Here is a 13,037-nt window from a genome sequence, read left to right as displayed (position 1 = left end):
GATAAATGGGCAGCTGAGCACCTCTGGGACTTGTCTTTGGCTTTAGGTTCCTTCCTGTCCACAGCTGTCCATACTCGAGGTATGGAGAAGAAGCCACTCCTGATCTCTTGGTGCACTCTGGCTGACACCACATTCCTCTTGCTCAAGGAGCTGTGAGTGCACCATCAGTGTTCTGGGAACCTGCATTTTGACTAAATGTTGCCAAAGATGGTAAAAGGAGCATTTTCTGTCAATCAAGCCATGACTCTTGAGAGCCAATGCGGTGTGGTTGTTAGAGTGTCTGGCTAGGGTCTGGGAGACCTGAGTTTGAATTCTCACTTTGCTATGAAAGCTTGCTAGGTGCCTTGGGCCAGTCTAACCTACTTCACAGGGCTGTTGTGAGGATAAAATGGAGGAGAGGAGAGCTACTGTAGCATAGTGGTTAAGTGGCTGGGCTGTGAATCAGCACTCTGCTGGTTCACCTCCCATTCCTGCCATGAGCTCAGTAGGTGTCCTCGGGCAAGCCACTCCCCTCAGCCCCAGCTCCCCAGCTCTGTTGTGGGGATTATAATAATAACACTGACCTTGTTCACTGCTCTGAGTGGGGCACTAATCTGTCTAGAAGAGCAGTATATAAGCACACTTGTTGCTGCTGCTGCTGCTGTTGTTACTATTATTATTATTAATAATAATAATGAAAGCCGCTTTGGTTCCCTACTGGAGAGAAAGGCAGGGTGTAAATGAAGTAAACAAATGCCTCTTGCATAGTTTACTGCCTGTTAAGCCCTCTTTTCCCTCTGTGTTTATCTGTCCCTCTTCTTTCCCTTTTTCTTTTTCTCTCTCTCTGTTTATCTATCCCTCTTCTCACTTTTCCCTTTTTCTTCTTTACATACTGTAAGCTGTCTGGGCAGGGGTATAATTACTTCTAAGCGCTATATACTGCTTTCCACCCATTCGTCTACAGAAAACAAATACCGTTAGCCCTACAGTGTGCCACACAACGGTGCTTTTTTCAACAAGCTGATTGCAAATGTGGTTCTTTAAAAAGCAGTCTGTTGAAATGAAATGTCATTTTTGTGTCTCGATGTGAATTTTTACAGAGAGATGTAATTTTAGGAATTTTCAAATTTTAGGGCTGGCAAGCGGATTGGGTCTGCAGCTGTAACAGAAGCGACCTTCGTTTTTGTTCAGGCGTTTTGCATCACGTGTGTTGCCGTGGCGTCAGTACGCCAGCTACTGGCATTTGAGTTGGGCTGACAGAGACCAGCAGCCAAAGGGCAGGGCAGGCCATGAATACTCAGTCTCAGGACCGCAGTGAAAGAAGGAATAGTTGGATGTGAAAACGGTACTTCTAACTTCCTGCTGTAACGGCTAGATTTGCATTTGTTTCCTGAAGGTGGACTGTAAGTGTGACATGGCCCTTTTAAGGCTCAGTGCCAGGCTCTGAAAAAGCCAGCGCGAGGCTTAGCCACCCAGATGGCAGAGACTTCCTCCAGGCTGCCATATGAGGGAGTAGAGTGAACTCCTGAAGTGTGAGTGGGGATTTCCCAAGCCTTATCCAGTAAGTGTATGCACAGTTTTCCATTGCTGTCGCTTCCTCTAATTAAGCTCGGAATGTTCTTCCCTCTTCTTTGCCCAGCATGCGCGAGGGAGAGGAGCTGTGGCTCCCTAGTAGAACGCAGTCAAAAATATCTTTGGTGACTGGCAAAACCAGGAATCTTGTGGCACATAAAGGGGCTGATGCCTGTATTGGGGCCTTCATTTTTGTCATCTAGAGTCCCCTTCGTCAGTTGCATGAGGTAGACCTTCTGTTGGCAGAAAAATAAAACAGTTGTAGAGAAGAGAAATCCATAAACTGCAGTGTTAAAGACCATCAGTGCCAGAAATACAGGTATTGTCTTTACATAAAGATTCAGATGAAAACAAGGCACGTACAGAAGAATAGCTGTGTTAGTCCGTTGTAGCAGAAATAAATAAATAAATCTTAAGGCACCTTAAAGATTAACCATTTCTATTGGACAGGGCTTTTTTACAGCTGGAACGTGGTGGAACGGAGTTCTGGAACCTCTTGAAAATGGTCACATGGCTGGTGGCCTCGCTCCCTGAGCTCCAGAGATCAGGGGGCAGGGCTACCGGCCATGTGACCATTTTCTCCAAGGGCAACCCACTGAATTCCATCACCTCTTTTCCCAGAAAAAAGCCCTGCTATTGGAGCATGTGATTTCAAGAAATGGGTGCATGTATCTTTAAATGCTTGGTTTGAGCTAGGTGAGTGGGGATGAAAGAGAGGAATGAGTGAGCGATATGATTGGTTGACTGAGATTGTGGGCGGAGTGAATGGAGTTTAGACTGGGAGAGAGAGAAAAGGAGTCAGAAGAAAGCAGGCTGGCTGTGTGCTGCCTGAGTATGTTGAAGTGTTTATGAGAGAAATATGACCTGTGTGGAACCTGAACTGAGCATGTTTGTGAAAGGACACTCAGTCAGGGAAAGGGAGGCCAGCTGTGTGCTGCCTGAGGAGTTTAAGCATTTCTGTGAGACAAATATTGAGTTAGAGAAAGAGGCTAACTGTGTGTGAAGCCTTAGAAGAGATCTGTGTGAATGAGAGTAAATGAAGTAACTTTAAGAACTACTTTTATGAAACCAATATGCTTCTTGACTAAATAAAAGTTTATTTTGTTTTGTTATATCCCAGAATAGCTGTCATTGTTATATCCCATTCCTATCCTCAGGGCCACATAGAACCACGAAGGAGCCTGACGCTTAGGAACATTACCAAAGGGAAAATTTAAATAAAATATCTTGGAATAAAGTATTCCTGGTGGCAGCAGACTACCCAGAGGGTTAAGGGATAAATTAAAAGAAAAATCTACCCTAAAGAAAGTAAAGGTCATAACAGCAACCCACTGAGTTCCACCACCTCTTTTCCCAGAAGAAAGCTCTGCTATTGGAGCATGTGTTTCTATGCACTGTAGCTTTGTTAAGTGAATAAGAACTTAAGAAGAGCCCTGCTGAATCAGACCAGCGGGCCGTCTAGTCCGGTAATCTCACACAGTGGCCAGCCAATAACTTTGGAGGACCAATAACGACATAGAGGCTAAAGCCTGAGGTTTTTGCCGGCACTAGTTTTGAGAGGTTTACTGCCTTTTAATGTGGAGGTTCCTTTTAGTTCCCATGGCTAGTAGCTGCTGATGGACCTCTTCTTCATTTATCTAATTCCCTTTTAAAGCCACCTATAACAACAACAATAATAACTTTTGATTTGTATACTGCCTTTCAGGACAACTTAATGCCCACTCAGAGTGGCTTACAAAGGGTGTTATTATTATCCTCATGACAATCACCCTGTGAGGTGGGTGGGGCTGAGAGAGTTCTGAGAGAGCTGCGACTGACCCAAGGTCATCCAGCTGGCTTCAAGTGGAGGAGTGGGGAATCAAACCTGGCTCACCAGGTTAGAGTCCCGTTGCTCTTAACCACTACGTCAAACTGGCCTGTAGGTAATGGGTTCTTGCTAGGCAGTCATGACCATGAAACACAGGAGATATGGGGTGAGATGTGATAATGTAACATTTAAAATTAATAAGAAAAAGTACAGTGACCATCTAGGTCAAAGCTCCAAGATGCTGCGGTGGTCCAAAGAAAAACCCGTAAACAAAATCCCTCGAATGCCCTTTAAGGGTAGCCAAAATAACACAATACAATGTAAACGGTTTCCAAGTTCTCTAGAATTCTTTCTCAGGTTAGATGACATAAAACACACATGATTGTGAGGGTTGGAGGGGAGTTTCAAGTTATGATCTTGAGGCCGTCTCCTCCTTTGGGGCAATCGTGGGATTTGGAAGGACCAGGGCACAAGGTGTTAGACATTTGATTGGTGGTGGTGGTGGTGGTGAGTGCCCTCAAGTCATAGCTGGCTTATGGCAACCCCTGCTTGGATTTTCATGTCAAGACGCTAACAGAGGTGGTTTGCCGGTGCCTGCTTCCATAACCCTGGTTTTTGTTGGAGGTCTCCCATCTAATTACTAACCAAGGCCGACCCTGCTTAGCTTCTGGGATCTGATGAGATCAGGCTCACCTGGGCTATCCAGGTCAGGGCAGATTTGAGTAGCTGCTTGTTTTTATCCTTTATCCTGCCAATGTTCTCACTGACTTCTTCCTGCAAGGCCAAGGGTGTCCCAAACCAAGATTGCCCTGCACCTCAGCACTTCCTAAGTCTGCATGACTCTTGCAGAGGCGGGCCTCAAGATCATGGCCTTAAACAGTGTGGTCCCCCCACCCTGTGTGTGTGTAAACATCCAGTCTGATGAATATTTTTTAATAACTTGAAAAACTTGCGCACTGTGTTGTCACTTTGGCTGGCCTTAAACAAGAGCATCACATGGACTTTATTTTTGCAGTCACTGTCGGGAATTGGTAACTCAGTGAGTTTAGCAAAATTAAGGGAACTAACATTTATAATGGCTATAGCTTAGCAGTTGCTTTTCAGGTCTGGTGCATAGGCTTTACCAGTAGAAAGACAGCATTAAGCTAGATGACTGAATGCGGTACTCTGTATAGGGCTGCCCCCCACCTATTCAGTTCTTTCCTCTCTTTCCTCCTGTGTAATCTCCTTCCTTGGAAACTATTTGTATTTGGTGACGCTACTCTCTAAAAGCTTGTGCTGGAATAAAATTTTATTAGCTGTTAAGATACCAGAAGATGCTTATTTATTTTTCCTTCCATGGAGGCTTTCAGGGAAGGGTTTAGCTAAGCGGTTGTGTGAACCCAGTTTGCACTTGATTCTGGTATGGTTTTGTGGGATGACCAAATTTACAGTTTTGGCAGTTACAAGGAGCAGTTATAATTAGACACACTGGGAAGAATACCTTTGAATACCTTTGAGAGCCAGTTTGGTGTGGTGGTTAAGAGCGGCAGGACTCTAATCTGGAGAACCGGGTTTGATTCCCTACTCTTCCACTTGAGGCCAGCTGGGTGACCTTGGCTCAATCACAGCTCTCTCAGAGCTCTCTCAGCCCCACCCACCTCACAGGGTGATTTGTTGTGAGGATAATAATGGCATACTTTGTAAACCGCTCTGAGTGGGTGTTAAGTCATCCTGAAGGGCGGTATATAAATCGAATGTTGTTGTTGTTGTTATTATTATTGATCCATTGTCTGAGAAAGCACAGGGGGAACAGGTTTCTTATTTGCTAGTGACCATCTTAGAGGGAGAAAAAGAAACATAGTGAAAGTAGAAGACTTCACAACTCCTGGCCCTGCGTGAAAAAGGCCAGGGCTGGAAAAATGCACCAGGTCTGGTTATCGCACCACTCATCTTGAAGCTGGCACCTCTGCCTGCCTGACTTGTTTTAAAGTGCTTTAATGTAAACTTTTCTCCTTTTGAACATGAATTTAAGTCCTAATTCCTTGCTCCTTATTTGTTGCTTCCAACTCTTCCCCCCTCTGAAAGAGAGCAAGCTTCAAGTGGCTCCATGCACATGCTTTTTCTGTCTTGCTGGTATAGTGTAGGGGTTAAATAGCTGGGCTGCACTTCTGCAGTTCACTGCCATGAGCTTAGCAGGTGGCCTTGGGCAAGCCACTCCTCTCAGCCCAGCTCCCCAGCTGTATTGGGGGGGGGGATAATAATTACACAGACTTTGTTCACCGCTCTGAGTGGTCACCAATCTGTCCATAAGTTAGGTATACAAACAAACTGTTGTTGTTATTATTATAAAGTGGTGTTTTAATAAACAGTGTGTTTGCATAGTGCATCCAAGTATTCCCAGCACATTGTGTTCTTGGTAAACTTCACAAGTTGGGCTTGTGCTATCTCCGTTATAGATAGGAACGTTGGTGAAAACAGTTGCTTCCTTTCGGGATGCCTTGTGATTTTGTGTAAGAAGAGAATCTTGAACTGGCTTGTGCTCCTAGCCACCTGTCTTTCTTATACCCCAGAATCTCCTTCTTTTCAAATTATGCCCCTGTGGACTCTCCGTTCCTTTTGATACAGATATGAACTACGCCATAATCTCATAATCTAGTAGTAATACCGGTGCGGGTATATGGTGCTTGGGAAGTAGTGGGAACTGGAGCAGGAAGGGATAGAGCAACAAGCCGGAGGCTAAACCTGAACTTCCCAGCTGCATCCCAGCCGTGCTAGGAGTCCTTGGGACTAGTTGATATCAGAGAGGAAGGCACTTGCGTTGCCCTTATGGGGAAGCATGATATTTCATAGAGTTGGAAGGGGCCATACAGACCATCTAGTCCGACCCCCTGCCCAGTGCAGGATCAGCCTAAAGCATCTCTAATGAAGATGTGTAGCTGTTTGTCTGTAGCAGTGGAAAACAGCAAGAGTCCAGTAGCACCCACAAGACCAAGAAAACTAGTGGTAGGGTACGAGCCTTCATGAACCATTTGTTCTGGCCTGCCGCCTGCTTAAGACGGACATTGATAAGGGTCTGGAAAGAAGGTAGATGCATGACATGTGGTTGCCTCTCCGTCCAGAAACTTTTTGCTTGCCAGGATCCATGATTCTAGACAGCTGCATTTCTGTAGGATTGTAAACTATACTGCCTTGATTTTTAATGTGTATGTTCTCTGAAATATAATGCATATATCTTTTTTTTTTGCTGTTGCAGCTGCACTTGAGGATCATAATGCATCAGAAAAATGAAAGAGCATAGAAGAAACTTACAGCGGAGACGTCAGTTGCTGACCTGTTGCCGAAAATGGACACTGGGGTTTTGGGGGCTGAGGCAATACTGCTTCCAAAGGAAGCATCTTTCTGTACTTAAAAAGAAGAGTCATAGCACTTGGACATTGGGGAGCCGCAAATGCTCAAAACCATGGAGAACGAAGGGGTCCGCGAGGAATTGGGTTCCTGAAGTGTTCCCAGATGCAGAAACCCAGCAAAACGTGCGTGTGGAAAACGGCACCTTCCTGGACGCAGTGTCCCGAAGTCCTTTTCCAAGGTGCAGAGCTGGAGAACCATTTGCAGGGGCAGAGAGTCTGGACAGTCAACCCTTTCAGAGAGGAGAATTGCTGAATGAACACAGTAGTTCGCAAACTAACTCAAAGATCTGTCAAGACAAGCAATACTGCCCTGAGGCCAGCAGTACAACTGTAAGGGCAGCGGAGGCTAGCCTTGCTCAGAGTGCTAAGGAGAGCAATAATGGCAGAAGCAATGGAGTCACCGTTCTAAATAACTCAAGGAGGAAGAGCTGTTGCCGAAGGCTAAAGCGAAACGGAAGCTGTGGCCTCTTGACTACTAGGAGAAGGCCTAAATTTAAGCCGCATACTTTAAAACGCAGATCTCTATTTATGATGTATAAGGAACTTTCTATGGTTAAGTTTCGGGTTAGAATTTTAAAATCTCGTTCTAAGTTTTGGAGAGGCAAAACTTGCAAGTCGAGTAAAAACAGGCTTAGCTGGGTGGATAAAGTCACCAGAGATCGACAAGAGGACTTCCACCAAGAGGCATTTGAAGGTGTTTCCTGTCCCTTATTTTCCTCTTGGAGGTCAAAAAGTACCCCTCCCTGGAACCTGTCCAGCTGGTCAGATATGAACAATCACGTGCCAGGACCTTTAGTCAAGGAGAGTCGCACGCATCCACCGGGGGCCTCCCTTCCACGGGATGGATCGTTGCAGCGCAGCGAGGTCCACTGTAAGGAACTTGCCCTCAGAGACCAAAACGGCATCGTCGAGATCTGCGGGTCTCAGTCGCATGGAGCAGCTTCTTGTGGGGTGCAGGCGGCAGCGCACAATGAGGAAACGGGGGGTGCACCCTCACTGGACGGTTGCCCTGGTGACGTTTTCATCTCTGTGACGGAAAAAGAGATTTCTGTTTCAGGTCTAGAGGATGGAGATTCTAATCCGGTTATGGGGACTGACGCGACAGTGCTGGAGTCCTCCAGGGTGGACTTGGGGACGCAAGAGAGTTTTACGAACGGGCCTGTTTCTGTGGAGTCGGTGCAGAACGAGGACAGTTGTAGCCAGATGGAAGTAGAAGGGCCTGTAAGCACAGACGTTTTTGGTGCAGAGCTGTTAGACCACCCCTACTGTAAAAGCCCTCTCGATGAACCTCGGAGAGAAAGCACAGGACAAAAATCAGGGTCCCAAAAGAGTGGCAAAAGAAGCAGTCAGAGAGCTTCTTGCGTCAACGATGAGCAATTGGCGGTGTGGCTTTGTGGTATATATACTCATTTCACGCTTATTACAGGTTTTGCTTAAAGACGTTCCCACAACTGCTGTTGTCTCAGTTGCTTTTCACTATGTTTGTACATGGGGAGTGAAATTGGGATGCTGCATACAAAATAGTAGGCTTGGTGCAGCTTAATATCTACTGTGGGGGGAGAATTATGTTTAAAACAGACATGTGGGAACAAGAAGAGGTTTTGTTTTCGAGCCATGCTCTAACCGTTCAACCGTAGAACTGTATTTAAGGTAGCTGTTCTTTCCTACAGCTTTATCTTTAACAGGTGAACAGCCTTCTGGCTAGGAGAAGTCTGAAGTTATTTATTCCCAGTATAAAATGAAAAACGTGTTTTCAGCCATAATCACTCATTATTGTCTTTAAGACATTAATTAAACATTAATGTTGAAGTAGTCAAATAAACACAGATCATAGGGGTGTGATAGGGATACATATTGCAGTTCCATATAAAAAAGAGAAGCAGGTAAACATTTATGTCGTATTCCCTTATCCTGTGTATCTTAGATGTAGAAGATAAAATACAGTTTTAAGAATTTCACCAAAGCATTTTCTGAAAGTTACAGCTCAAATTGGGTGTGGCTAGACATGAAAGCCCTATGAACCATACCAGTATGCACCGATCTGACCCTTCCCATGGCCTGAGATGAGTTTCTCATGGAATACTTGTAACAAACTTTGTACTTGTTCTCAGAACAAGCCGATGCAGTTATTCTGGCCATCTTTTCAACCATCGTGCCTTCTTCAAAGATACACAGCAAAAACTTGAGCAGAGAAAAACATGTCTTGCAAATATGGAAATGAAGTAGTTGTCAAACCTGCTTCTCTTTTGTTTAGCCAATATTTTGTTTCAGACAAGATTTGCAACCGGCTTGTGGGAATTATCCAGCTGGGGTTGTTCTTGTTTTTTTATGGCCAAGCTTAGCTTATGACTCGCCAAGTGTATGTGGTGGTGGTGGCCTATAAGAGGCTCACTCCTCTGGTTTTGGTTACCTGTCTGCTTCTGTCCCTGGCTGGCCATAATGTATGACTTGCTGATTTGTCTTCAGCTCAGTGGGTTCTTGGTTGTGCAGGCTGCCCCGTGGCGACATTGCAAAACGTTAGATTATGACTCATCACTTACGGTGGTGTGTCTGATGTGTTCATGGTGTGAAGATGTGGCTAGAGAGATGGAGGAGATCATTTTCACTTTGGAGATCACTTTGGAGATCATTTTCCTGTCGCTTATGGTCTGAAAATAGTTAAGTCCAGGAATTCACGAAGCAGTACTTCCGTACTGAAATAAAAACTAGGAGGGTATAAGTTGTATGGCAGTGACCATTTTTGTTGCTTAACAAACTTGCTCTTTTAAGAGCCATCTGAAACGTATCAAGACGCGCAGATTGGAATAGTTCAGAGTTGATTCTGGTGTTAACATCTTGCATTTACAGGATTCTTATGGGCACGTGTGCGCAAGCAGTGGTGTGGTGGGGCGTTGATGTGACTTTCCCAAATTTCACCAGTTGATCGTTGGTTCTTAGGTAGACGTGGCTTGCTGTTGAGTCTCGTGCATGAACCAGTGTGACAATTTTCACATGCTTACAAATTCCCAGGAATCTTGGAGTTGCTGCATGAAGGCAAGCGCACCAGATTCATCCCTTCACCTAAAATAAACCCCGTTTATTCTGGTCTGAACACAGTAGGCCGAATGGAGCTTTCATCTTTTTGTGGTGTAAATTGTTACAAATGACACCTGGGTTGGTTGTGTTGTCTTGAATTGTACACGTTTCAGTGTTGACGTGAGAGCAGTTATACTGGCCTGTAGGAAGTAAGCTGTGTTATGAGGGTCTTCTACAGAAAGCCTGTAAAGTGTGGAAGTAAACCATGCGTACACACCTCCTTTGGGGGGAGCCTCATTGGCCCCTGTTTTTCAGAAGCATGTTGATGCTGTTTAAAAATATATGTGCCAGATCTTATTTTCACACTTCCTGTATTTGCAGCAGAAAATGCAAGCGGCTTGCAGGCAGTTTCCTGCAGTGATCACAACATGTAGCACACTCAACATCCCTTTCTGCTTTTCCCCTTCTTGTCTTCTCGGGCCCCCACTCTGTTCCCAGAATTCAGAAACGTTTGCCACATCAGAAAACACGTCAGAAAAAAACGTCAGGCGGGGAAGAATTTATTTTGCCCTGCAGATGATCTGCTTTTGCAGCTTCGCGGACAAGAATTGGCATCTTAGCCTCCCAGGCTGTGTGCGCCACCAGATGCTTGGCTTCAGATTGGAGCTCCAGTTTGTCTCTCATGTTCCTGATGTAGAGATTTTTTGTTACGGCGTCAAACCTGTTTAATTCAGGATTGTTTATCTTTAGAACATTGTACTGCTTTATTAATATAAAATGCTTGTGGGTGGGTTTGTGGCTATGACCAGTCAACATCCAGGATAACTATTGGCCTTTGAGATGTCTTACACTGTGCGGGAAGTTGTTGTGTGCCATTTGGTTTGTGCCAGCTTATGTCCTAGCTTCAGTCTGGAGTCCAAGAGGTATTCAGGATCTTAGTTCATAGCGTTTCATGCTCAAAACTTTCCATGGCCTGTGTTTGACAACCGTGCTATAAACCATTTAGCTGGTATAATACATAACATTTCACACATTTTTCACTGGGAAGATTTTATCCCACATATTTTGAATATTATGTTCAGTTAAGTGAGCTATAGCTTACCCAGGACCGTCTCCCCCCAGCCTTTTTGAGCCTGTGGGCACGTGTGGATTTCTGACACAGTATGGTGGGCGCAGCCACAAAATGGCTGCCGCAGGTGGCAGAGCCAGTCACAAAACGGCTGCTACAGCTTACCTGTAGCCACACGGTAAAAATCTTGTGCCATGGAAGCAGCTTCTGCCAAAGTAGTGTTATTAAAAATCTGCACAGCCAATCCAATCTCCAGTAGCCAATCAGAAGCCATGCTTGGCAAAAGCCCCACCCGGCCCCACCCACTTTGTAAAAACACTTGGCCAGCACCAGGAAAGGTGTCAGGTGCAGTGGTGCCCATGGGCACCAGGTTGGGGACCCCCTACCGTAACCAGTATTGACTCTTGTGGCTCTGCTGCATTTAGAGAATGAAAGGTTCATTCTTGTAATTCATTAATTCTCTCTTTTTTCTCCCTCCCAGTAATTCCCTAGCAGTCTTCCAGAATACATAGTCAGATTTCAATCAGCTTGTGCCCCCAATCATCTGAATTTCCTTATGTGTTCCTCCCATTTTTGTACATATATTAGGAGTGTGTGTCCTCCCAAAACACATGAATGGGGTGCTGATTGGAATCTACGGCATACTGCACAGCAGGGGTGCAGTCAGGCGCTAGATCTGCATGACCTCCATTTATTTTGCTGGGGCTGCAGTATATCCAAATAGGAGCTTCCGCATGCTTGGAAATTATGCTCTGTTTTTCACTGGATCTGAATTCAGAAGTACTTTCAGATCAGATGCTTTAGGCTGATCCTGCACTGGGCAGGGGGTTGGACTAGATGGTCTGTATGGCCCCTTCCAACTCTATGATTCTATGATTCTATGACCTGCTTTATTAGGCCTCTATGCTGCACATGCCGTCCTGTAGGCTTTTACTATTGTGAAGCGATAGGAACGGGCAATTTAAATTTAAAAAAATAAGTATATCCTTTCATGAGTGTGCTTTGGCAGTGCATGATTCCTATTGCTCAAGCAAGTAATCCCCTAGGTTCATTTGAACCCATGTTCAAGGCCAGCCTTACCGTTACTTTGTATTGCCTGCCATCTGTTAATCCTGCATGTTAATTTTGTGCTCTTCCTCCTTTTTCTGATACGGGGAGGGAGGTTGTGGGGAATTGTTCCACTGGAATCTCAGCTGCCTTTTACAGGACGGGTTGTCTGCATCTTTTAACTTTGCTGTATTTTAAAGGATTCCTAGATGAAGTAATGAAGAAATACGGCAGCTTAGTTCCGCTTTGTGAAAAGGATGTCATGGGAAGATTAAAGGAAGTCTTTAACGAAGACTTCTCCCATAGGTTGGTAGCCATATTATGTATTTTAAACTGAAAGGAGAGAAATTTAATCCCAACATTTCAATTGCTGTGTGCTTTTCTGCACAGATGCATGTTGGCTGTGCTGGGGATAACTTGGCTTTGTCTGTCTGTCTTAGCTGCCTTAATTCTGTTCCAGAAAGCCATTTATCACTAAGGAAATCATGAAATATCAAACGAGGCATCCCAAACCTTCCACTTGCAGTTTCCGAGTCTTCTATAATAAGCACATGCTAGATATGGATGATCTGACAACGCTGGATGGTCAGAACTGGCTAAATGACCAGGTGAGAGAAATGTAAGGATTTGCAAGTTGCTAGAGAGAGAGAGAGAGAGAGAGAGAGAGAGAGTGGGCGAGCACTATCAGCATTTTGCTTCTGTGATATGCCGACCTGGTTGGCAGGCTAGCTTCATGGAGTATCTCTTGGGGATGATGGAAATCATTACTTGGCCTCTGTACCCCTTCTGCCGCTTACCTTATTGTATAAATAAGATAGTAGAGTTTAGAACAGAGCTGCAAAGGGTTATCTGTTAGAGCCCTCTGCAATGTTAACATTACTTGCGTTGACCGAATCCCCAAGTAAGATGTTCATCTTACAACTACCAGTCGGGAAGAAGTGATTCCTTGGATGGCTTTTGTCATAGCAGAATGCCAGGGTGCACGTGTAAGTTTCCTAACAATTTCAGTTTAGTTATATGCCTGATTAATCTTTGGTTCTAGAAGCCGGCCCCCAAATTTAGGAGCCAGACTTGTACGGCAGTCATCAGCGTTAACGCACGATCATACTGTCTAACCCTTGCGGCAACAAAAAACACTAGGCACCACAATGAAATTTCT

General features: G+C 44.9%; 1 protein-coding gene across 2 annotated transcripts in view; it reads left to right on the top strand.

Moving 5' to 3' along the window:
* The window catches only part of SENP5 (SUMO specific peptidase 5), a 52,392-nt gene that overhangs the window by 12,431 nt on the left and 26,924 nt on the right, over positions 1-13,037 (top strand). For both annotated transcript variants that reach the window (XM_054984256.1, XM_054984257.1), the window contains exons 2-4: positions 6,594-8,143; positions 12,079-12,184; positions 12,339-12,486. In XM_054984256.1, coding sequence (XP_054840231.1) covers positions 6,625-8,143; positions 12,079-12,184; positions 12,339-12,486 — 1,773 coding nt within the window. In that variant the 5' untranslated portion in view covers positions 6,594-6,624. The remainder of the gene's footprint in view (positions 1-6,593; positions 8,144-12,078; positions 12,185-12,338; positions 12,487-13,037) is intronic.

The sequence above is a fragment of the Eublepharis macularius genome, chromosome 6 (genome assembly GCF_028583425.1).
Source record: "Eublepharis macularius isolate TG4126 chromosome 6, MPM_Emac_v1.0, whole genome shotgun sequence".
NCBI lineage: Eukaryota > Metazoa > Chordata > Lepidosauria > Squamata > Eublepharidae > Eublepharis > Eublepharis macularius.
Note: the sequence above shows the minus strand (reverse complement) of the source record. Positions and strands in the feature narration are given on the sequence as shown.